This window comes from Gavialis gangeticus, unplaced genomic scaffold (assembly GCF_001723915.1).
Source record: "Gavialis gangeticus isolate Ggan-Ray unplaced genomic scaffold, GavGan_comp1, whole genome shotgun sequence".
Taxonomy (NCBI): Eukaryota; Metazoa; Chordata; order Crocodylia; family Gavialidae; genus Gavialis; species Gavialis gangeticus.
Window position 1 is genome coordinate 832 of NW_017728991.1, and position 22,959 is coordinate 23,790.

General features: G+C 58.7%; 2 protein-coding genes across 2 annotated transcripts in view; one reads left to right on the forward strand and one right to left on the reverse strand.

Annotated features, from left to right (window-relative positions):
• The first annotated feature begins 291 nt into the window (after positions 1-291).
• PGS1 (phosphatidylglycerophosphate synthase 1) lies at positions 292-7,005 on the forward strand. Its single transcript, XM_019515393.1, has 3 exons — positions 292-857; positions 5,902-6,050; positions 6,987-7,005. Exons 1-3 carry the CDS (start codon positions 347-349, stop codon positions 6,999-7,001), a joined length of 675 nt encoding a protein of 224 aa, XP_019370938.1. The 5' UTR covers positions 292-346; the 3' UTR covers positions 7,002-7,005.
• A 3,746-nt stretch (positions 7,006-10,751) lies between these two features.
• The window catches only part of DNAH17 (dynein axonemal heavy chain 17), a 45,462-nt gene continuing 33,254 nt past the window's right edge, over positions 10,752-22,959 (reverse strand). Inside the window, exons 62-80 of the mRNA XM_019514867.1 lie at positions 22,438-22,630; positions 22,105-22,340; positions 21,309-21,431; positions 20,750-20,954; positions 20,092-20,256; positions 19,805-19,945; positions 19,518-19,688; positions 18,711-18,833; positions 17,534-17,727; positions 17,254-17,402; positions 17,032-17,159; positions 16,455-16,682; positions 15,447-15,638; positions 14,489-14,668; positions 14,151-14,333; positions 13,487-13,669; positions 12,984-13,127; positions 12,124-12,349; positions 10,752-11,128 (exon numbers count right to left, since the gene is read on the reverse strand). Of these exons, the coding sequence (XP_019370412.1) occupies positions 10,881-11,128; positions 12,124-12,349; positions 12,984-13,127; positions 13,487-13,669; positions 14,151-14,333; positions 14,489-14,668; positions 15,447-15,638; positions 16,455-16,682; positions 17,032-17,159; positions 17,254-17,402; positions 17,534-17,727; positions 18,711-18,833; positions 19,518-19,688; positions 19,805-19,945; positions 20,092-20,256; positions 20,750-20,954; positions 21,309-21,431; positions 22,105-22,340; positions 22,438-22,630 (3,412 nt within the window). The 3' untranslated portion in view covers positions 10,752-10,880. The remainder of the gene's footprint in view (positions 11,129-12,123; positions 12,350-12,983; positions 13,128-13,486; positions 13,670-14,150; positions 14,334-14,488; positions 14,669-15,446; positions 15,639-16,454; positions 16,683-17,031; positions 17,160-17,253; positions 17,403-17,533; positions 17,728-18,710; positions 18,834-19,517; positions 19,689-19,804; positions 19,946-20,091; positions 20,257-20,749; positions 20,955-21,308; positions 21,432-22,104; positions 22,341-22,437; positions 22,631-22,959) is intronic.

Genomic DNA, 22,959 nt, shown 5'->3' on the forward strand with positions numbered 1-22,959 from the left:
TTGTCGTCTTGTTCTGTGATGGCTGTATGGGTGCTTACTGTGTTGTTGATCAGTTCAGGAAGAAGTCGCACGGCTTGCCATCCCCATCAGAAATGGGGCTGCTGCTTCTTCCCACATTAATTCTAGGAAAGTTGATTTCCCTTTGATTTCTCCCATCTGAGATGCAGAAAGGAAAGACAGCAGACTACATGAGCTCCATGTTGGTATTACCTCTTTGGGGTACTTTATTTGGTACTGTGTAACAAGTTTCCCTTGTTACACATAGAGGCTCTGTAGCTGCAGCTCTCCAAAGGCTCACGCAATCACTCTGTGTTTTCCCTTAGGAGACAAAATAACATATTGCGAGATGGCAAATAAGAGAGTCATGGAAGTGATCAACTCTGCCAGGACACGACAAGAATTCCTCCATGCACAGACTTTCCACAGCAGCCAGGGAGAAGATCACTGCTTCTCCCAGCAAGACCTATATGCGAGTGGGGACGTGAAACCGAAGCCAGACACGTGGGTTTATCCACTAATCCAGATGAAGCCCTTTGGGATTCAGATAGATGAGATGGTCACAGAGACACTACTGACAGAGGCAGAGCGGGGTGCCAGGGTGTACCTCACTACCGGCTACTTCAACCTGACTCAAGCCTACATGGATTTAATTCTTGGCACCAGGGCGGAGTATCAGATTCTGCTGGCTTCGCCAGAGGTGAATGGGTTCTTTGGTGCCAAAGGGGTGGCTGGTGCCATTCCTGCTGCCTATGTTTACATTGAGCACCAGTTTTACAATGAAGTGTGCTGCCTTGGCCAGCAAGAGAGGGTCAGACTGCAGGAGTACTTCAGGAATGGATGGACGTTCCACGCTAAAGGTGAGAGAGTTTGTTCCCAAGCCTTCTGTAGGGAAACTGCAAGGCTGGCATGGAGTGAGTATATGGAATTGGGGAGGGGGTGAGTCCACTAGCAAGCTGCTGTCACACCGTGCCAGTCCAGTGTTCAGAGCACCCATCGGGCACATACACCTGGAAGATCTGGGTGCCTGGGAGGCTGGAGGTTGCAAAGCAGTCTCTTTCCTTTTGGTTCCATCCAGTCCCCAGTCAGTAGCGACTCCAAGCAGTTTCCATGCGACAGTCGAGGATGGGCAGTTAGAGTAGAAGTCAGGAACAGAACGATGAGCACTTTGCTCCCTACTTCTGGCTTCCCCACATAGGATTAGAGTGGGGGAACTGGGGTAAAAGGGCATTATAGCTTATTCAGTGTGAGAGCAGTCCAATTGCCTTGTGCCTTTTGTACAGGGCATGGGGTGAGGAGAAAGGTGTGCCTCAGGCATACTTGGTCTGGGAGAACAGGAGACATCTGGATGAGTTTGCAGTAGTGATGGCAGTTTGATTCAGTTTCTCAGTTTCCTGTTGCTTTGGTCTAGGCAGTTTACAGAACAGGAAGTGATGCAGTGAGTCCTTTTCTAGAGATATGGAAGGGAGCCGGGGGCAGGAAATGGGCAGGATCAGCTGTGGAGCCAGCAATGAGCCCCGTGGCGCTTGTGAGTGTCTCACCTCATGGGTGGCTCCATGCCCTTCTTTATGGGGTGGTTGGGAGGTGACAGGGACACAGCAGCTTCTCCCTCTGTTGTACAAATGAATTCAGCACATGGGGAGCAGCATGGCTGAAGAATCAGCGATGAGAACAGGGCGTGTGTATGTGAGAAGTCTGAGTAGGGGGCACCCCCGAGTGCAGAAGGCCGTGTAGTGAATGCATTGCACCCCAAGCCCTTGTTGGAGCCATGGGCCTTGCTGCATGGCCCAGGGCCTTCCTTGCTGTTAGACACAGGGGTTTCCACCATCCTGCACCATGTGGATTGAGGGCATAAACGTCTCACTCCCTTTAACCTTAACTGCCCCGTAACCCCTCTACTCTCCTGCCAGGGTGCACTCCCTCCTGGTTGTCCTTGTGTAGTTCCATGCACATGGCTGCAGTGCTGTTCTAGGTGGCTGTGGCCAGCGAGGCCTGTGTAGCCATTTGTGCTGGTCCCTGCATAGTTTTGCTGCATGGGGACTGAGCTGTCCCTATACAAACTGTTTCCTTTCCATGGTCTGTCTTGTGCCCAAGCTCCTCACACAGATTTGTACCTTGCCTTTGCAGCATCTGTTCAGGGCAGAGAAGATACCTGTGCTACTCATGGGAAGCACAGGAACACAGGGATCAGGGAAAGGAGCTCTTTGGTTCCCCTGCTACTTTAGCCCTGGTTCTACACTGCTGTGCTTGGTCCTCAGCCCTGATCCACAGCACTGTCTGCTCTCCTGCCCACCCTGGGCACAGCTGGCAGCTGTGCCAGGGCAGAGGAGCTGGCAGCCCATCACATGCCCACCCTGGGGTCACTGTAGGCAGATCCAGTCTGGAAGGAATTACTGGGTGAGTTTTCACAGCAGCTGTGCTCTGTGCTTGAGGGCATTGCATTGTGTGCAGGATGAGTCTGATGAGCAGGGTGGAAGGATGTGGCTAGTCCCTTGGGCCAGCAGACGCAAGTTCCAAAGGCCATGGCCTGCAGCTCTTGGAGGATCTCTGCATTTGTTTGTCTGAGGATGCTGGAGGTTAATGATTGTGGGAATGTTACCATCTACCCCGCTTCCTGTGGGGCTGCTCGGAAGATGGCTCACAGGTTGGGGGGAGGAAGGTGCTGACTAAAGCCTTCTCTGGACTAAAACAATACATGTTCTGCCCAGCTCGGATGCCAGTGATGAGCTGTAATGCAAGCAGGCTGTGGACCGGTTGCCTGTCCTGCGTGCATGGCTCCTGTTCCACAGCCTTGCTCGGAGTGCCAGAGTAGGAAAACATTTCCTGGTTTACTTGGCTCAGCCTTCAAGAGGAGTTGAGCCTGTCTAGCTGGTGGGGACGTGCAATATGTGGTCCAGGCTGGGGTGCTTCTCTCTGACTGCAGCATTATGCTCTGGACCCAGAACTGGCTGGGGCCGAGAGGTGGTTTTGCCTTCCTGGGTGGGATTTGCCACTTAAGAAGAGGAGAGGACTTGACACCTTTCCTCCCCACTGGGGCTGTTTCCCTCTTCCTTTCTGAGCACCAGACAGACAGGTCTGCAGCTCCCAACTCTGCTGTGCTTGGCCGTTTGGCAGGTGTCTGCTTCGCCCAACTTCTGTTGGAATCTGAGGTTGGGCAGGGCTGAGATCGGGTCAGGGCGGGAAGCAGGAGATGACTGTTTGGCTGGAGTAGCAACTGCTGCAAGCCCCCCACCTCTATAAAACACTGCTCCAATGTGCAGCTCCCTCCAGTGCTGCACAGCCTTGCCCTCGCTCTTGTGCTAGCTGTACTTGGGGTGGGTGCAGAAGGTGATTGCATCCTGGGCCAGGTGCTGCAGAGCTGCAGTGCCTGTGGCCCTGCCTGGGGGTCTGTGTTCTGTGAGGAGCCAGGGGGGTTCCCTGTGGGGGGCTCTCATAGTGAGGTTAACATGTTTTTTAGATTAAACCTTGCTAGGGCCAGGTGATAAAGCATCAGCCAGGGCCTTCTGAGGTTCAGGTGAACCCACTTTATGGCTGGTGAATGAGAATTGGGAAACTGCTCCTCTCCTGCTGGAAGGTTGTGAGCAGGCTCCCTGGCTGTCCCAAAGCCTGGAGCACAGGCTCCCTTCTGCTCAAGGGGAGTGAATCTCCAAGCCCCTCTCCTAGCATGGAGGGCAACTCCTGTCCCCCACCCCTGCTGGGAGCCCCAGCTCACGCAGAGTCTGCTCGAGTCAGCCACCAAGGTGGCAGGAATCGCTGAATCTCTGCAGAGAGCCTGTTCTCTGTGGCTTTGGGACTCCCCTGTGCGGAGAGTCCTGCCCATGGCTGTGGCCGGGGTGTGTGGGGGAGCAGCCTCTGCTTGTCATTGGTGCGTGAAAGGTGCAACTGAAAGTGGCCCGGAGGTCGTGGGCCTTGTGCTGTGGGTGGGGAGCAGGTTACAGGAAGAGGTGTTGAATTGGCAGCCTCTTACTCAAGGCGTTCTTGGAAGTGCTCTGGGTTTGAATTAAGGACCCTGCTTGTGTTCCAGGATGAGGTGGTTTCTGTGCCCTGTTTTTTTGTGACCTGTGGGCTAAGCTAATTTAGGGGCACAGCCGGGGCCCTCAATGCACGTGTCCTGTCCAGCCAGGATCAGGCAGTTCCCTTGCATCACCTTCGTCCAGACGGCAGCCTCATGAGCACTCCTCTGCCAGGCCTTGGTCTCTCCTGGGGATGACCTGTCTTTGTTTTCCCGACTCCATCCTGTGAGCCGAGCGGAGTGCCTGAGAACCTCCTGTTCCTGGGCTGCAGAACCGGCTCCTGCCTACCTGCCACTGGCCCTCAGTGTGGTTGTCTGGCAGGGCGTGGGCTCTCGGGGGTTTAGGGAGGGGCTGACTGCTGTGCCCAAGTAGAGAGGAGGATGTGGTGTGTGTTTGGGGCCTGGGTGTCCCCGTGGGTTGGCTTGTACTGTGCTATAAATATCAGGCACTCAAATTTACCCTCTGGTGATTTCCAGGGAATGAGTGGGTGTGATTGTTTGACCTACCTCATTAGTAAGAAGGCTCATGTGAATTCATGTGCTTCAGTTGGCAGATGCCCTGGTGCTCTGATGCTGCCTGGTGCTGGGAAGTGGAACTCATCAGCTCTCAATTCCAGAGACTTGCAAAGGGGAAGAAGTTGGGCTTCTGGCCCCCACCTTCTTCTGTTCCCTTTCCTTGCCATGTGTAGAAGGCCCAAAAGCTTTCTAAAGTTCCCAAGAAAAGACCAGGAGTCATAGGGGTGCTTACACATTCATCTTCACATCTCGTGGAGAACAGAAATGAAAGTTACAGCGCTTCCCACCTGTAGTCTGGGAAAATCGGGAAGCACGAGGCACACAGGCTAGAATGGCTGGTGTCCTTGGCAGGGGTGACCACTGGCCATGTAATGGAGGAAATGCACTGGGAGCCTGGGGAAATGTGTGCTTCGGGTGTTTGTGGCAGCTGGCACCAGTGACCTGGCTGCCAGCCTGGTGCAGCTGTTTGGGGGCGCATTGAGGAAGGTTCCTCCTGGCTCATTCCCTACCTCTGGGTGAGAGGGACAGTGGGAGAGGGAGCTGTCCACTTCCACCAGCAATAAGGAGAAACTGATGCATAGAAATAACATGGGAGGAAGGTCTGAGCTCGCATCAGTCCTGCCATAGCCTGTCAGTGCTGGCCTGGTAGGGAGGGCCACAAGATCACAGCATGCAGGTGGGAAGCTGTGTGGCTTTCTCAGTGTGAAGAAGACAGATCTGCTATGAGGTGGGTGGCCAGCACTAAAGGCATTGTTTATTTTAGGCACAGATTTGATGGCCATCAGAAGAGCCATGTTTCGTCATTTTTGTGGTGTGGGAGAGAGCTGATCTGGGACCAGATCTGCCTGCTCCTGAGCCCAGGGGGTCGAGAACTCTCCTTAGTTACCAAAGAGGGAGGGCTACAGAGTGTTTGTCCTGCTTCAAGCCCTCTATGGTATTTCCTGGTATACCAAGTGACCTCTCATTTACTGGTAACTCTCCGAGTATTGTTATGCTTGGAGCCTTTACGGTTAGAGCTTCTGTATGCTGTGCTGTGTCTTAGAAATGACATGCTGGCCCCCAGCTGGAGCCTCTGCTTGGGATTCAGCACACAGCACAGCAACTGCTGACCCCCAAGAGCCCCTGAGTCGCTCGTGTAGGAGGGCCCCAGCCCTGAGTTCCAGCAGGTTGCCTCCGTGGGCTCCCCCACCTGCGCCCTGCCCTGTGCCGGGACCGCTCCTGTTCCTGCCCGCCTGCTTGCGTCATGGCCATTTCTGGCTCCTGTCAATCCAATGAAGTGTTTAATTCATTTCTTTTACGTAAGAACAATAGTTCGCGACAGCTACGGTCACTTCCTTTGTCTGTCATGTTTCCTTTCTTCTCCTGTTTCCCGGCAGGCCTCTGGCTGTACCTAGCAGGAAGCAGTCTGCCCTGCCTAACCCTGATTGGCTCTCCTAATTTTGGATACAGGTCAGTTCATCGGGACTTGGAAGCTCAGGTTGCAATTGTGACGGAAAATAGAGACCTGCAACACCAGCTCCATCAGGTGGGTGTGAGTGGGAGGGGCGGGGGAAGGGAATGCTGCATTCAAAACCTACCGTGGCAGTCAGTGAAACCCTTCCCAAGCAGAGGGGAGCTTGAGGAGCTGTCAGTTAAGTGTCTATTGATGAGCTGCTGGCTATGAGTGCCTGCTTCTGGGAACCCGAGCCCATGACGAGAAAGAAGAGCTGTCCCCAATGACCTCCCAAGTGATGGGAACCGTTAGGCCCTGGGGGCTGAGCAAATGCAGACAAGCCACTCCGAGCAAAGCCGCTGACTCTCCTGTGGCTACTGATGGCAGCACGCGCTCCTGGTTCCCTCCATTGTCAGGTAGCGTCTGAGCTCTGGGGAACAGGCCTCGGGCTCTCACAATTGCTGACCTCACTTGCAGAGTGGTTTGGATCTTAATCATGCAGCTGGAATCCTGTACAGGAGTGTGAATGCCACTGTGGCTGCTTTCTAGCTATTTCCTTTCCCACAGGACTTAGGAGAGAGGGGAGGCAGGGCAGGCCTGGGCTTCCAGCATCACTGTTACCGTAAGAAGACGTGTCCAGCTCCTCTTGGGTTCCTCGGGAAGGATTGTGCTCCTCCAGGTCTAGATTCCTCTCAGTGGTTGAGAAGCTTTCAGCTTTCATTTCATTGTCTTTTTCCCACCCCACACCCCATCTGTTTGGACTTTGGCATTGTTGTGAGCAGCTCCTGCAAGTCCGAGCTCTTTGGCACGGATTAGTGCAGATGCTTTATTTAAAGCTTTGCAAAAATCTACTGGATCACACCCAGGTCTGGTATGGGAAGGCTCAGTTTCTGTCAGATCATTGGGAATTGTCTCTCTTTCCCCAAGCTGATTTGGCCCTGTGAAATGGGTTCAAGTGTGCCTAGGCAAACAGGGTTCTCTGTCTTGCTGGAAGTCATATGGATGTTCCCCTTTGTGTTTGTCCCGCAGCTGGGCTTTTCCTAATGAGGAAAACCGATAGCAGTGTTTGGAGTGAAGAGACCTGGGAACAAGCATGTGGCCTGCAGCCATCCATCAGCAGGCGTTTCCCATGGGTGTGAAACTGCCCTGCAGTTTACTTCCTGGCTGGGGTGAGGCTGAGGTGAGCTCTGCCAGAGCCTTTGCAGCACCAGTGCCTTGCTCTCACCCTTGTTCTCAGTGACTGTTTTCCACTGGACCTGATGGCTGCACTTAAGTGTTAGGCATCAGGCGTATCTGCTTCCTATGTGCTAGCTCAGTCAAGACTTTGTTTTCAGATGTACGAACAACCAGGCTGTTTGGTCCTTCCAGTAGTCACGAGACCTCAACAAGTTCACTTTGTGGTTTCATTTGCCTTCGTGCCTTGGAGCCTTTCATCTTTATGCTCTTGTACTTGTAATTGCCCTGCAGGTCTCTTTGCTGACTCCCTCCAGCAGCTATTTTACAAAATGTTGCTCACCTGCTGCCTTGGCAGGGCCTTGCCTGTGTCGCACTCTAACACACTTACACTTTCAAATGAATGCTTTACCTGGGGAAGGTGCCAAGCAGGCTCAGATGGCTCTTCTGGCTGCTGCACTGAGTGAACCAAGGTAAATATTTTGTTAAAAGCTCTGAGCTGAAACAGGCCTCACTACATTACGTGACTAAAGCCTGGAGCCTCTCGCACAGGGTCTAGCACGGGACTCAAATGCTTGTAATTGGTACAAGCAGGCTAGCTGCTGCCAGGATCTTCTGCATCACACAGCAGCTCGGGATGTTCCTGTCCTGTTTTCCCCCAATTTCCTTCTCCTCTCCTGTGATGGCAGGAAAGAGACTTTCTGTGTAAAGTGCAGAGAAGACACTGCTGCTTCCAGAGTATGCCCCACACCATATTTGCATGAACAGGAAAGCAAGAGACCTCACTAATTTTATTGAAAGAGCCACTTCTACCTTTGATCAAACCACGACTTTTGTTTGCCCTGTGAAATGTATCGGAACTGAGCACTCACTTCCCTCTCCAGCAGTGCTGTATGTGCTTTGAAGAAACTCGAGCATTTCTGGTAACTTGCTTGAAACCTTGACTGCATACTCATTTGAAAACATGTTAGAGCTGTGTCTAGAAAGAGTTTTTCAAACCTGACTCTTGAGATCAGAGTCTGGCTTCTTTCTCAGGCTGTTGCAGCTAGGGGCTGGCCCCTGTCACTGTTCCTGTTTCCTATAAGTGTAATTGAGTTAACTAACTGCTTCAGGGCCCAATCCAGCAGACACCTCCAGTGGAGCCCATCTTCAGATGTAAATAGCTGAGCATGTTTAGGCAGAGTATTTGAGTGTAGCTGCCTAGAATAAAATCGTGAAGCCTCAGCGGGCAGCCTTGTTGTGACATGCCATCTGCTCATGGTTTGGTGGGCAAGTTGCGTCTCTGGTTCACGTTGCAGTGTTGGACAGGATGGGTCCTTGGCCCCTGACCTGGCAGAGCTGTTGAATTCAGACACGTAGGAGAAGAATGATTTATCCTTCTAGCAAGAGCCACAGTCAGTCTTCAGCTGAGACTGGATGTTTGAGAGAAGGGCAAAGCATTGGCTTCTGGTCCTTTGTCTTGTAGGAACAGGAGCAGCTCTATCTCAGGTCGGGCATGGTGTCACCATCTACGTTTGAGCAGCCGAGTCGCTATGTGAAGCTCTGGGTGAAGCTGGTAACACCTCTGATTAAGAACTTCTTCTGAAGGCATAAAGGAGGTGGCTTGGGGTGAGTGTTACATTTTGCTCCAGGAGGGCCTAAACCTCAGGAAATGATCCCATGGTGACTGCACTTCTTCATGTTGCCTTTTTTTGTAATGGGGAAGAGTCAGTCATCCCAGGTTTCTCTCAAATTGGGAAGCTGCTCACTGCAGCTCAGAGCCTTCTGAGGGCCTGCATTACATTTCCCCATGAGTGGGTTTCATTTCTACTTTGTCATAGTTTAGAAATAACTAATGATCCTTCTGGGAAACAGGGAGGAAAGAACCCAGCAAAGGCTTCCCATACACCGGTACGATTTCCTCTTATGAAATGTCCCTGTTGCAGCTGGGGTCTCGGCTTGGACTCTACCTGTGTGCTCCTGATGAGGATCATGCCGTGTCCTTTCCTGTGTGACCTGGGGCTGGAGGGAGGAGAAGACTCATCCAGGGCCTGTTCAGAAGTGCTTACCTTGGCCCAGTGGGCAGTGTCTGATGAGAGCCATTGCTGTCCTGGCTCAGACCAGACCACAGCAGCCCTTCCTCCTAGTACTTGCACAACTGCCAAGAAACTGGGGGAGGCCTGAGTCCAGCTGGCCACGATTGGGAAAGGGCAGCATGTCTGCCTCTGTGCTGCCGCTGCCTCCTTGTGTGACCTCAGGCTCTGCCTGTAACCTGCTCCCACCTTTGAAAGAGCCTGGCATGTCTATGCTGCAGGGATGCCCAAGTCTCTGGCACCCAGGGCTGAGCACCGGGCTGGCAGACCCCGAACCCGAGAGCTCCCTGAGCTGTGCCCTGCCTGCACTCCGGGGATCTTGCCTACAGGAGAGCCTGGAAGCAGCACTGGGGCTTGTCCCGTAGCACTGTGGGCTCAAATGCTGTGAGTCAGTTGTGGGAAGGGCACTGGAGGGAGGCTCAGCACTTGTGGGAATATTGCCATGCATGTCCTGTGGAGAGGATGGATCCAGCCCAGCCCATATCCGTTGCCCTGCTGTCAGCATGAGCAAGCGTAGCCTGGAAGGTTTGGTGGTGGTTAGTCGGGAGTGCAGACCACAACCAGGACCGCAGTGAAGGCTAGCTGTTGAGGTGGGCCCAGGGCCTGGCTGGCAGGAGACCAGCGCCAGCTTTTGGTGGCATTCCCAGGCCAGAGCTGTCCCTAGAAGCCTGGCCCACGTTCTGCCGTTGCTGTAACTGCTTCTTAGAACAAAGGCTCTTAGGCCAACTGCTGAGGGCAGGGATGCCCGAGTGGCTGAAGCTGTGGAGCCAGCTGTGTTGTTGTAAGGCTGGGTACCAGGCTCCTGCATGCAGAGGGAGAGGGTTGGGCTCTAGCTGAGGCATGGGGAGGGGCTGGCCTCCCTTGGCTGCAGTGGGCCATCCTGGGGCGAGCGCGCCTGCAGCAGTGATGGGTTCTGCAGGCTCCACCGTTGGGATGGTGTGGGTGGCCTGCCACTGGTGCTAGCCTCACTAGGGGGAGCTGTATGCCCACAGGCTGTTGAACTTGCTGTTCAAGGGGGGGGTGCAGGCCAGGCCCTGGGTGATGGAGCAAGGGGATGGACAGACCCTGCATCCCAGAGGCAGAGACAAGTGTGCCGGACTTAGGTGTTTGCAGCCCATTGCACCAAGGCAAAGCTGGCAGTCTGCAGAACGGGGAGGCGCCGTGAGCCTTAGCAGCAGGGTGCTTAGGAGCAGGTGTGTGGCCCCAGCACGGGGGCAGTGTGCAGCAGAACATGGGTGCCTGCGCTCTCCCCTGTATGGCAGCCCGTTCCCCTCTGCCCTGCCTGGGATCCCCTGGGATAGGGGCTGTGGTTGCTGGGGCCGGGTGGGAGGTGAGCACTCTGCTGTTGCCATGGAATAAGTGACTGGTAGGTGTGTGGGACTAGAGGTGAAGGTGGCCATGGGCCAGTGTTTGTGGCTGCCACTTTTCTTTAGCACATGCTCTAAGCAGGGCTTTCTCACAGCCTGACTTGGTGTTCTCATGGGGGCATCAGGTGGCCACGTATCATGACAGCCGCCCAAACAGGCCAGTTACTACTGAGCCACCGTGCTAGGAACTTGATGTTTCTTTTATTGTCACATGGCTAAAATACCTCAGGGACAGACAAGGGGTCGGGCTGTGGATTCAGTGAGTGCCCACAGGCTCTGCAGCCTGTGATGAGTGGTGGTTCAGTAGACGATCAAACCTGCAAGAGCAAAGCGACAGCAGCAAGAATCCACTTAGCTGGTTTCTCTTTTGTCTTCAGGTTGAAGGTCCAGACATAAGTGGGGCCGCGTATCCGTGTCTTGTAGACGGGGCACTCGTAGACATTCTTGGTGTCCATGCGGTCCACGGGGATGGCTCTGATGAAGATGACTGGCATCGAGGGCGTCAGCTCCTTCAGCCGCGCGTCTGCGATGACGCCACTAGGAATGTCCCAGCGAGCGCCTGGAAGGGTGCGAGCTGTCAGCTTGCTAAGCCGGAAGGGGTGGGGATGGGGATCCTGGCAGCAAGACCTGGCTGAGGGCTGCGTGGGTCCCCCTTTGTGCCATCTCCTTGTGACACACTGACGCCTCCTACAGTAATGCTAGGGGTGGGGTCTCGGGTGTGCAGTCCTGCCCGGAGCTCTGGGGGCAGGCACGCAGGGAAGGGCAAAGCTTGGCCAAGTACAAGCCACGTTAAACTATCCTGTGTAGTCTGTTCGGGTTGGTCTCGGCGGGGTCTGGCTGGGAACTTCCTTCTTACTTGGGCTCCCTGTCCAGTCTGCTGTACTATTGGGACTCCCCTTCCCAGCCCACTGCAGTAACCTCCCCGGCCCTGTCGTAACCTCCGCATCTTGCTGCTGGATTCCCAGCCTGAGCATCAGCCTGTTGCTGCTTCCAAGTTAGCTGAGTGCTGCTCCCTGCTGGCCCCTGCCTGACACTGGTACACAATAAAAGCAGCTGCTCCCCAAACGGCCCCTGGCTCTTGTGTATGGATCAACATAGCAACGCAAAGCCAGTAAGAGCTGCTGGGATGCTGGCAAGTACAACCTGGTCAGTCATTGCGCCTTAGCTGTGGCCTGGGGGGATGGCTTGCGCATACGCTGTACTCAGCGCTGGCCTCATCATGGGGAGGTGGCTGTGGGAGTGCTCCTGCCCTGAGGCAGCACGCTCTGAACAGCGTCAGTGCGCGTGGGGCCCTGCGCTGACGTGGACAGCAGTGATGGCCTGGGGCCGCTAACAGCTGACAGCTCAGAAAGCACGGCTCTGTGCGCTGCAGGGAGGAAAGATGTCAGAGCAGGAGGATGCAGTGCCTCAGCCTTTCTAGAAACTGCGTGTTTAGACTGCTGAGGCCAGGAAAGCAGGGTGAGGAGGTTGGCTGCTTTCAGACTCCCAGCTGCAGTGTCACACACTAGACAGATCCTCACTGACCCGGCAGCGGCAAAGAGCAGCAGGCCTTACCTTCCATGAACAGGCCGTGGATGTAAGAGCCTTCCCGGGGGGGAGCTGTCATGTCCTCGCGGCTCTTCTTGGTCACCTCCACAGAGAGGCACATCTTGTCCAGTGGCCACTCGTTCTTCCTGGCCATGGACTGCATGATGGCCGTGAGGAACGACTGGGGGTTGAAGAAGCCTGCCAGCCACACTGTCGCAGGCAGCGCAAAGTCTGTGGTCCAGGCTTCTAGCTCCTGCAGTAGAAGCATTTGCAACAGTTCAGAGCAGAGCACTGGCATGGCCAGGTCAGCTGCCTGCTGCTCTGCCGCTGAGCACATGCAGGCTTCACTTTCCCTGGGAGACTGGACAGGCTTGGTTATGTCTTGTAGTGTGGGGCTGGGCTTACTGAAGAGACTGGCAAAGAAACCCAGGCACTGATGGCAACTGTTTGGTCATGGGCTCTTCAGGGTGTGACTGCTGCTCACATTTTTCCAAACACAAAAGCAGTTTAGGGTGCTGGGCTGCCTCCTGTTCTCTGGCAGGGGCTACTCTCCTGCTGCACAGACCAACTCCCCCAGCACTAAGTGTTTCACTACAAGCCTCGCAGGCCCTGACCTCCCTGCCTGGAGCCAGCAGGTCCATGGGAGCCACACATGCAGAGCCAGCATGGGCAGCGAGGCCTTACCCCTCTCCTCTGTCCACGTATAGAAGAGTGAGCTGGCTTTAGCCCTGTTGCTACTGGCTGTGTGTGCAGGTGGACGCCTGCCAACAGCTCCAGCCCCTTCATGTGGCAGGTGCCATGGCCCTACCGTGACTGAAGGCCGTACCCTTCAGTTAAGAGCTGCTGTGCTCCGAGCACAGGCACTGAGTGGGGATGGGGCGACTCACCCGGATCCGAAGTAGCAGGTCTGCATACCAGGCTCCCAAGCCCAGCAAGGAGGGGTAGGCCCGGTTTGTCCAGGACTCGGGCACGTTGTCGTAGAAGAGGGCGGTAGACAGCTCCTCCATGTCTGTCGTAATTGTCAGCTCCCCCTGGACCAGAAGGAAGTGTGGGTTCGTTTCTGCACAGCCAGGAGAGCTGCCCTGGTCCCTGCTGCATGGAGCAGACCCCAGAGGCCACATGGCTCACGGGCAGGGCAGTGCCAGCCACCCCAGCCTGGGCCTTGTCTAGGTCTGGCCGTGCCCAGGGAGAGTCTTGCTACGGCACTGAGGGAGCTCGTGCTTTCATTTGCAGCTGTAGTTCCTGGAAACACCTGTAGCTAGTGGGGGGCGGGGAGCAGAAGCAGAGCCCGGGGACGTGGCAGCAGAAAGGAGGGTGATGCCCAGGAGTGCGGTTTGTCAAGGCGCCGTACAGAGGCCGAGCACCATGGCCCGGCAGTGGCATCACGTACCTTCAGCCCCAAGTTCAGCTCCTTCAGCGAGCGCCGAAGCTCTGTAGTCAGGATGTTCATCCTCTCGCACTCCTGGAAGGCCACCACCACATAAGGCGTTTTCTCTGCTGCCTTTGCCATCACCTCCACCATGTTAAAGGGCTCGGGGAGCCGCTCGAGGATCTCGTCCAGCACAGCCTTGACCTGCAGCAACGATGCCGGCCCTCAGCACACGGCGGGGGGCTGGGGTTTGGGGTGTGGCAGGGCAGGCCCCAGTTACCACAGGGACTTGGACCCCAAGTGTGTCCCCTGCCTCATGCCCTGCTGCAGCCCTTGTCCTCCTGCCTAGGGGCTGGCTCTGCTGCGCAACCCCCACCCCCACCCCACCTCCAGCGCTGCCGACAGAGCTGAGCCCTCCCTGCCCCACCACCTCTTGCCCGCCCTGCTGTCATCTCTGCCTCCCATGGGGGGGAGGGGGTCTGCAGGAGCAGGACAGGAGAGGTGGATCCAGGAACAGGGGCCACGTGCAGTGGCTCAAACATGGTGGGGGACCACAGGTCTGATCCCTATGACCCGCTGTCTCTAAAAGCTGCGCTGCACTGCACTGGTCCATGTTCAGCCTGCTTGGGGCAGAAACAACATGCACAACCCTCCCCCACGCCGGCCCCTGCCCAGATCTGCTTGCCTTCTCCTCGCGGGACACGCCAGTGCCAGCCCCTGCCTCCGACTCCTTGGGCTGCATCTCCAGCACAGTGCGGAAGAGCTTCTCCGAGGTGACGGTGAGGAAGCCGATCTCGGCGTTGGGGTGCAGGCCGTACAGGTAGGGGCTCTCGGGTGGCAGGTTCTCATCCACATACTCGTGGTAGCCCTGGGGCAGCCCCGGGCGCAGGCGCTCAGTACACTGCCCTGGCCCGCACCACCCCGCATCCCAGCCCTAGCCCGGGAAAGGGGCTGGTGCCTGCCCATCTCCCCTCCCTCAGCGCCTCCCTGCACCCTGGCCCCCATGTTCTCCCCCGGCCTCACCTTGTAGTCCAGGTTGGGAGGGATGAAGAAGCTCGGCGCCAAGAGCATGTCTCCCTCCAGCATCTCCACGCGGACATACTCCTGCAGGTAGGTGCGGCACAGCCGCCGGTCCCAGTCATCTGTGATGTGTCCCCCATACATGATCTCCCCAAAGAGGTAGCGCAAGTCATCCCAGGGCACCTAGGCACAAACCCGTGGTGCGCACAACTGTTGTGGCTCTGGGACAGTTCTGTGCAGGCTCCTGCTCCCCCTCAAGCAGGCATGAGGCCTGGGCCTCTCCTGCCTGGCATCACACCTCACCCCCACTGGCATGGGGGGGGGGAGGGGGGGGGTCTCAACCACCTGTGCACCAGTCAGATGCTCCAGGGAACTAATGGAGAAGTGGGGTTATACATTAGTTCAACCACCTGCGACCACGACGCAGGGCCTCACCTACTGCAATGTGGCTGCTCGAAGGCACATGTTCAATGAGAGCCCTCGCCAAGTACAACAGGGCGCGAGCATGTAACAAAATGGGCAAATGTGGTGCAGAGACACGAGCAGCAGCAGCAGCAGCAGTGGCAACAGCCTTTTCCACAGGGCAGGGGCAGGGACTGGGTCCTGCCTGCCTTGGCACCATGCGTGCTTGCTTCTGGGGGCTTTGCCTTGCACACAAATGGTCATGCTGCTAGACATGCTGTGCAGGGAGCCAGGCAGGGCCCTGGGCTGGGGGAGGGAAGCCAGCCCCTTCTCCATGGAATGGCCCTCTTCTGCATGGCACCCCTGACCCTGCTCCCCAGGTTGGGCCCGGGGCCCCCATCCCTTGCTGAGGGTGTATCCCCATCAGACGTGGGCCTGTGCCCTCCTTCCCCCGGGGAGAGCTCCAGACACTGGCCCAGAGGTCCTTGCAGCCATGCCTATGGGGCGGTGCTGCTGCCTGGGCATGGGCTGACACTCAGCTGCCCTGTTAGTGCCTCACCTTGGCATTGGCCTCCAGGTAGTTGTAGAGCACGTTGATGGATATGGTCAGGTCTCCGTTGTTGAAGGGGTAAGACCGATTCCAGCCCTGAGCGCCAAATTTACGCCTTTCTGCTACCACCGCGTGGAAGTAAGAGAGGGCAAACAGGATGCACTTGAACTCGATCTCCCGGCTGCACATCTCCAACGTGTCCTAGAGCACAGGAGAGAGGAGACGGTGCTGCCACAGGCACATGGCTGACTAGAGCTGTGACGCGCTGCGGCGGAGCCAGGGTCGGCTTGGAGCTCTGCTGGGCTGATGGCAGCACAGAGGCTGCAGCCCCAAGCTCACAGCAGTGGAGGGATCATGTGGGAACCCAGCACTGCCCGAGACCTTGGGGAGCAGTGGGAGTCTGGGGCCAGTGGCTCTCACACTTCAGCAGAGCACCATGCGCAGCCACCCAGCACCTTTTATGCCAGGCCCTGAAACACACAAACCAGCCCCCACAGCCCCCGTGTCAGGGCTGAGCCTGCGCCATGCAGCATCGTTGGATGGGGAACCAGGCAGCAGGGTGGCAAAACCCACAAAAGCCTCCTCCACCCCTGCCCAAACAGACACCCCCTCCCCCTGCCAGGCTGGGCTCTGGGGAAGCTTCGTTATGGATGGCAGCGCGCTTTCCAGCCCCGCAGCCCATGTCCTCAAAGGGTGGAGGCACCATGCTAGCATGGATGACTTGCCCAACTATGTCAACTTGCCCGGGACTTGCATGGCGGCCCCGGTGCCCGTCTCCTCAGGGGCCTGGACGGCAGGAGCCCTTAGCAGCTGGGAGGGATTTCTCCATTTCAGCTGCTCTCAGGAACCAGCAGTGGCACTTGTAAGTCCATGCACATGCACACACATGGACACTGGTAGCAGACCAAGAGGAGGGTGGTGCCCCTGTGCTGCTGCGCAGTCGCGGGCACCCCTCCTTTCCAGGAATCACTGCATGTGCAGCGGTGGCTGCAAACAGGCTGGCAGCATGCCAGGTACCTGTGTGAAGAGGTCCAGCGCCTTGTGCAGGTTGGCGTACATGCCCGTGGGTGGCTCGTTGGTGATCTTGATGGCATTCTCCAAGAGCCCCTGCGGGACGATGTGCGTGTCGGGGCTGGGGGCTGGCTCAGCGCTCATGAACACGCGGTAATCGGTGTGGCTGCCTTGGCTGTACCGCTCCACCTTCTTGTCCAGTGTGCCCAGCCACTTGGCCACCAGGTGGATGTTCTGCAAAGGCATCGAGTCCTGCCTTGCTCCCACGTTGCGTGACGCACGAGCGAGTCACCATGCGGGGGGTTGGGAGGGGGCCCTTGCTGGTGGCTGCGGCCCTGCAGGGCCTGCCACACATGTGGCCCCCAGCCTGCAGGAAGGGGAAGTAGTGCCACCCCCATGACATGGGGACAAGCCACCGTGAGCTGGAGTGCCCAGGCAGTGCTGTGCTGTAGGCTGGACTCTGTGTCCAGTGGCAGTTTGTTCTGGTGCATGGGGAGGGGGCAAGATTTGGGACCCCCTGGTGTAGCCGCCATGGCCGAAGGCCATCGGGCAGGATCTTGGGGGCGCCCGGTGCTGCGCTCACCTGCAGAATGACCCAGTGGCCCTGCACGGCCGCCACGTCCAGTGCGTTCTCAGCCACGACCTCCTGGCCCTGCCCCAGCGACACGTTGTGCAGCTTCTCATTGTCAATGGTGAAGCCCAGCTTCTTGCCTGGGGGGAGACATGCACCAGGGCCTGCTGGGGCTGCCGGGAGTGGGAACCGCGCTGCAGATGGTGCCTGGCACTGGCCGGGGTGCTGGCTTACCCAGGGCCTCCACGTCTTTCAGGGGGTCAACGCCGGGGGAGAGGATGAAGAAGATGGCGGTGGACGGGCTGCTCTCCTCGTAGGACTTGGAGAACTCCACGCTCCGGCCTTCTACAAACTTGCTCCCCATCTTCTCCTCCACAAAGTTCCTGTGCCGAGGAGCCGCCGCGGGTGAGCTCTGCGCAGCGCCCACTTGGGCTCTGCCATAGAAGCCCCCACGGTTCACCTGGAGCCACCACCTGAGAGGGCAGCCCCGGCCCCGCAGCCCCCGTGGGCGCACCTGACAGCGTAGGTCATCCTGTCAGGCCGCATGCACCTCATCATGCACAGCTTCTGCAGGGCCGTCTTGTTCTTCCACTCCTTGGGGAAGACCTCCTTCTCCGGGGCCTCCGACTCCACAAACTTCTTCCAGCGCTTGGCCGAGCCCTCGATGTCGCTGTCCAAGTTCTTGAACGCATCCATGTCGGACAGGACCTGCGCGCAGGGGGCAGGTGGGCAGTGCTGGCGTCAGTGCTTGGGGACTGGCCAGCTGTGGGGCTGGGGACAGGTCCTTGCAGGTGTCACTGAGCAGAAGCTCAGGCGCCGCATGCTCCTTACGAGCCCTGTTGCGTCCCAGCCACATACAGGTGCCCCAGTGCCTCCTGCCAGGGCCCAGCTGGGCCCCCACCTGGCACCACAGCCCCCAAGTATTTGACCAAATGACCAGATACTCAGGAGGTTTCTGTCCACGGAGATGCTTGGGGTAGGAAGTGGCTGAGTAAGCCCTGGTGCGAGCATCATAGGGGCAGAGATTTTAGTGCCCCCGAAACATGCAGGAGGGTGTGATTTCTCAGTGCACGGCAGCAATTGCACATGTGATGGCAAAAGCAGCGAGAGGAGCACGGTGGGGCTGTGCTCACCCTTGGGGCATGCACAGGGCAGGCGTCTCCGGTGCTCCAGGAGTGACTGGGCACACCTGCGGGGCCGTAGGTGGTGCAGGGCAGTGCAGGGGCCCTGGGTACAGCCGGCTCTGCATCCTGCTTGTGCCCAGAGCTAATGAACAATGTCCATTTAGACACCAACATTGCCACAGAGCAATGGCTCCTCTGGGTCTGCCCCAGCCCATTTCAACACCTGCATCCTTAGCTCTAGGCCGGCCTGAGCCAGGGCATCCTCCTCTACTGTGCTGAGCTTTCTGCCATCCTCCCATTGCTTTGGGGAACAGCTGGGCACTGGCTGCAGCAGTGCCCCAGCCCGGCTGCTTGGCTCGTGGCCCACGGGCATGGCAGATTCACCCAAAGCTCCCAGCCAGAACTGGTGAGTGTCCCCAGCGCCCTGCTGCAGCATCTGACTCTTCCCCGGCTGCAAGCCACCAGCCCCACGAGGTAGCAGGGGCCGACGGGCTGAGTTCCCCTCCCGGCCGGCCTCAGGCTGGTCTGCTGAGAGGGGCCTCAGCATTTCCTGCTCCGCCAACAAACCTTAATTCCTCCCCAGCCTTGAGACTGTAAGAAATCCACGGGGGAGGCCACGCCAGCTTTGAAGGGAAAGCGCAAGAGGAAGTCCAGTTCAACCGGGTTCAATTCTTTCTTCATCAGCAAGACCTGGGGAGACCACAGCAGTGCCCGGCACCAGGTTACATAACCCTGCGCTGCAAAGCTGAACCACTGGCATGTCACAACCCACGCCCTGGCCCCTGCACTCATCTGTGCTGGGAACATGTGCGTTGCGACAGGGGCGCATGTGGGCTCCTGGAGGAAATGGGTGCTGCCCTGTCCAGAGCTTGCCTGGGCCTTTGCTGCCAGCCTGGGTGCAGCCTGGCCCAGGGCATGAGCATTAAACCACAGCACTAGGACTGGCAGCACCAGGAGCAAGGGGAGTGCACTGGGCCCCGTGCGGGCAGGCAGGACCCCCAGGTCAGCTGCGCAGAGCAACCGGACACCAGGATGGGGCTCAGTCCCATCGGTGCTGAGAACAGGTACAGGCCCCATGGCTGGACTTGCTCACACTGGCCAACGTCATGTCTGGCCCAGCTTTGCTGCTGGCATGAGGGTGCCCAGGGCCTCCCCAGCAGGATCCCGTGAGACCCTGTGGCCAGTGCTGTGCCAGAGGCCAGAACACCGGGGCCCCTTGGGCATGGGTCTGGGTGTCCCTCAGGCCAGGAGCCAGCGGAAATCGGCAGCACAAACTCTGCCAGAGAGCTGAGGCGCAGAGGCCGGGGGACAGCCGCTCCGCAAGCACGACAGGTGCTGGGCATGAGGAGACAGCCCCAGGCCTGGCCCCGCTACCTGAAATGCCACTTGGGCCAGGAAGATGAGCTTGTCCCTCTCGAAGAGCCCGCGTGCCGTGTACATGAAGACCGAGTAGGTGATCTCGTCCGTCAGGTTGGCCACCCGCTGCTTCACCTCCTCAGCGGGCGTCGTGCGCTGGATGGCTTTCTCAAACACCACGTTGAATGCCTGAGCAGAGGCAGGGGCTGGCTTAGCCCCGTGCTCCCGAGTGCTGCGCCGCCCGCAGCTGCAGCAGCCACAGCTCCACGCACTGAGAGCAGCCGGGTGTGGGCGCGGGCAGTCACCTTCAGCGAGAACTGGTAGATGGGGTTGATCTTGTTGAGGTCGTTGAGGATGAAGTAGAGCAGAGACGCCCGCTCCGCAGCCGGCCGGTAGCTCTCTCTTGCTTCGTTAATTCGGACTTCCGTCACCTTGGCTTCCCTCACCTGGGCACAGAACGGACCCACTGTCCGTGACCCACCTGCACGTGGCCTGGCCTGGCCCGGCCCTCAGGAGCAACACGGCCCCTGCCTGGGGGAAGGAGCCCTCTGGCAGGGCCCTGGCGAGGGGAGCACCAGGATTGCGCTCCTACCTTCTCCTCAATGTCCATGGCTGTGCGCTTGGTGGTCTCAAGGTTCTCCACCAGCGCCATGTCCCCCAAGAAGTTCCCCGAGGCAGCGGAGAGTCGGGCCAGCAGAGAGTCCTCCAGCTCTTTCAGGAAGATCTTGAACTCGTTCTGGCTCTTGGTGAGATTAGCCTGCAGCCGCGATGCACACGAGCCGTTAGCCGGCCCCCGGATCAGTGCCAAGAGTCACGGTCAGCCGCAGCGGTTTGTCAGAGTCAGGGAGGCAGCGCTCTGGGCTCGTGGCCCATCGCGGAGGGGATCCCCGGGGAACCACACAGCCACGTGCCGCAGGAGCGTGTGGGAAGAGCTGTGGAGAGGGGCCCTGGCGGCACGAGCGGCTGCTCCTTGTGCTGGCGTGGGCTGTCTGGGCTGGGGTGCCTGGCCTGCTCCCACGGTGGTGGGGGGAGGCAGGTGCTTGAGAGCTGCTGAATGCATGGAGCAGCTCTCGATGGCTGTGCCTGCACCCTGTGCCAGGGCTCCCCGGGCCAGACCATCAGCCTGGAGCAGGGCAAGCCCGACCCAGGACTCCGTCCATTTGCTGCGTGTGGGTGCAGCATGTTGTGGAGCCCCAGGACCCCCCACTGCAGCCCCTGCCCTGGACGGCCTCCGGCAGCTGCCTCAGTACCTTCAGCTCCTCCAGGTCTGGGCGCTCCTTGGCCACCACGGCAGCCAGCAGCTGGTCCTCCAGCCCGTCCCGGGTCACCAGGAAGTTGATGAGCGTGCATTGCGCCTGCATCTCAGGCTTGTAGTGGGGGTTGAAGTACTTGGTGTGCAGGATGAGGCGGAAGTGCGGGTGATACTCCACCTCCTTGTCACCGATCTTGATGTACCTGAAGCATGGCAATGGGACATGGGTGTCTCTGTGAGCACGGATCGCCCCCGGCCAGGGCCCTGGGCACCATCCAGCTGCTCTTCCCCAAAGGCTCCTGCGACACGTGGGGATCCCCTCCACGACGGGTCGCGCAGCTCAGGGCGGCTGCGGGCCCAGAGACACACTCCTGCCCCTGCCATTCAGCCTGGAGCAGAGGAGCCCTGGCATTTCTCCCTCGTCCCCGCACCCGAACAGGAAGGCCTTGGTCTCCAGAGGCATGAACTGAGCTCAGCTCCACAGACCCAAAAACAAGGCCAGGCGGGTGAGGGAATCGCCTCAGGGCCTGGTTGGGGGTGGGAAGGGACGGACGTACTTCCCCTTCTTGATGGTGTTCCTGCCCAGCAGCGGGTCCAGCACCGGCTCCACCATCTCGCCAATGTTCTCGACGAGCAGTGTGTGGCCCTCGGAGACCGCCTGCTCGATGATGTCCAGGTAGCTGCAGCGCCGGAGGGGAGGGAAGGGGAGAGGAAGCTGCTGTGGGCCCTGCTGCCAGCCTGGGGCAGACCCCCCACTCTTGCGCTGGCCCAGGCAGCCTCGCTCCCTGCAGCTGCCGTGAGAAGCCCAATCCCAGGTCTCCTCCCCCCAGCAGGTGCCCACAAGGGCTCACCAGCCCCTTTGATCCAGGCAGGTCTTTCCTGGCTCAGGATCTGAGAAGAGCCCTGAGCATCTTGCATCCCAGACACGTGGGCCCCAGATCCCAAGTTCTGGCTGCAGCAGCTGCCGACGGGCAGGGCTGCCGAACCTGGGGCCAGGGGCCCCGTCCACCAGACGCGGGTTTTATTCCCACACTGTGCACACCGAGCTCCCAGAGGCCCCAGGCTCACGGCACAGCGACGGTCCAGTGCTGCCGGGTGGGAGCTTCCTGGCTGCAAGAACAGCTCCTGCAGCCTGGCCAGGCCCAGGGGAGCCCTTTCCCCTCCCCACCCCTGCATGAACCCCAGCGGAGCAGGGACAGGGCTCCGGCTCTGCAGCCATCCAGGAGGGCAGGGCAGGGGCTTGGTTTTGGAAAGCTGGACAGAGCCTTCATCCACAGCCTGGCCCAGCCCAGCCCATCGTGGCTGAAAGCATCGCTCGGGCCCTGGGAAGAGGCACCAGAAGGCCAGACCCACCTTCTCTGGCCCAGCCGGATCGCCTTCAGGTCCTGCCTGTACTTGTTCTTAATCCACTTGATCCCCTGCAGCTGGGCATCCACAATGAGGGGCCAGCGCTCAGTGCTGCACAGGATGGTGGCGTTCTCTGTGGACATGCGGTCGCTGGGCAGCCCCTGGTTGTTCCACGTCGCCACGTCCGCGTCGTCCGTCAGGAGGCTCAGGGGATCCAGCTCCGGCGTGACAGGGATGGGCACCTGTGGAGCACACGGCGCTCTCTGCAGCACGGCTGGCCCCTGGCCATGGAGCCACGCGAGCCTGAGGTGCAGCCTGGGTCGTGGCTGTGCCCTTTACCTTGAGCTTGTTCAAGTAGGGGACCCAGTGCCGGTCGACCAGTTCGGCCCGGTACTTCTTGGTGAAGTAGCCCACGTAGGACACGAAGGCGGAGATGAGCAGCACGTCCCCGCACAGCGTCTTCTCCTGCTCCTGGAAGGTCTGCACTGATTCAGCCCAGCGCACGTTCTCAGAGGCTAGGCCCCCAACCAGCCTGCAGCAGAGCACCCCGGGCCCTTGTGAGCATGGAGCCTGGTGTGGGGTCAGCCCCAGCGCCCAGGGAAGGGGCAAGGGCATGTCTCAGAAAAGGCAGGGTGTGCCAGCCCCACCACCTCGGGAGGCAGCCCTGCCTTCATGACCACAACATTGGGAACCAAAGCCAGGGCTAGAGGCACCCGGGCTGAGGGGCCGCCACTGCTTCCTGCCTCACCCTAGCCCCTGGCCACAGGCAGTGGGGCAGCCCTGGCAGGGAGAGGTGCAGCAGCCCCCCGAACACTGCCCAGCCCAGCGGGTAGGGAGCCCCAGGCTGGGGCTGACCAGCAC

Excerpts from the sequence above, each read along its gene's own strand:
- PGS1 (XM_019515393.1), top strand. The coding sequence starts at position 347 with ATGGCAAATAAGAGAGTCATGGAAGTGATCAACTCTGCCAGGACACGA. Across the intron at positions 858-5,901 it reads ATGGACGTTCCACGCTAAAG|GCCTCTGGCTGTACCTAGCA; the intron begins GTGAGAGAGTTT and ends GTTTCCCGGCAG.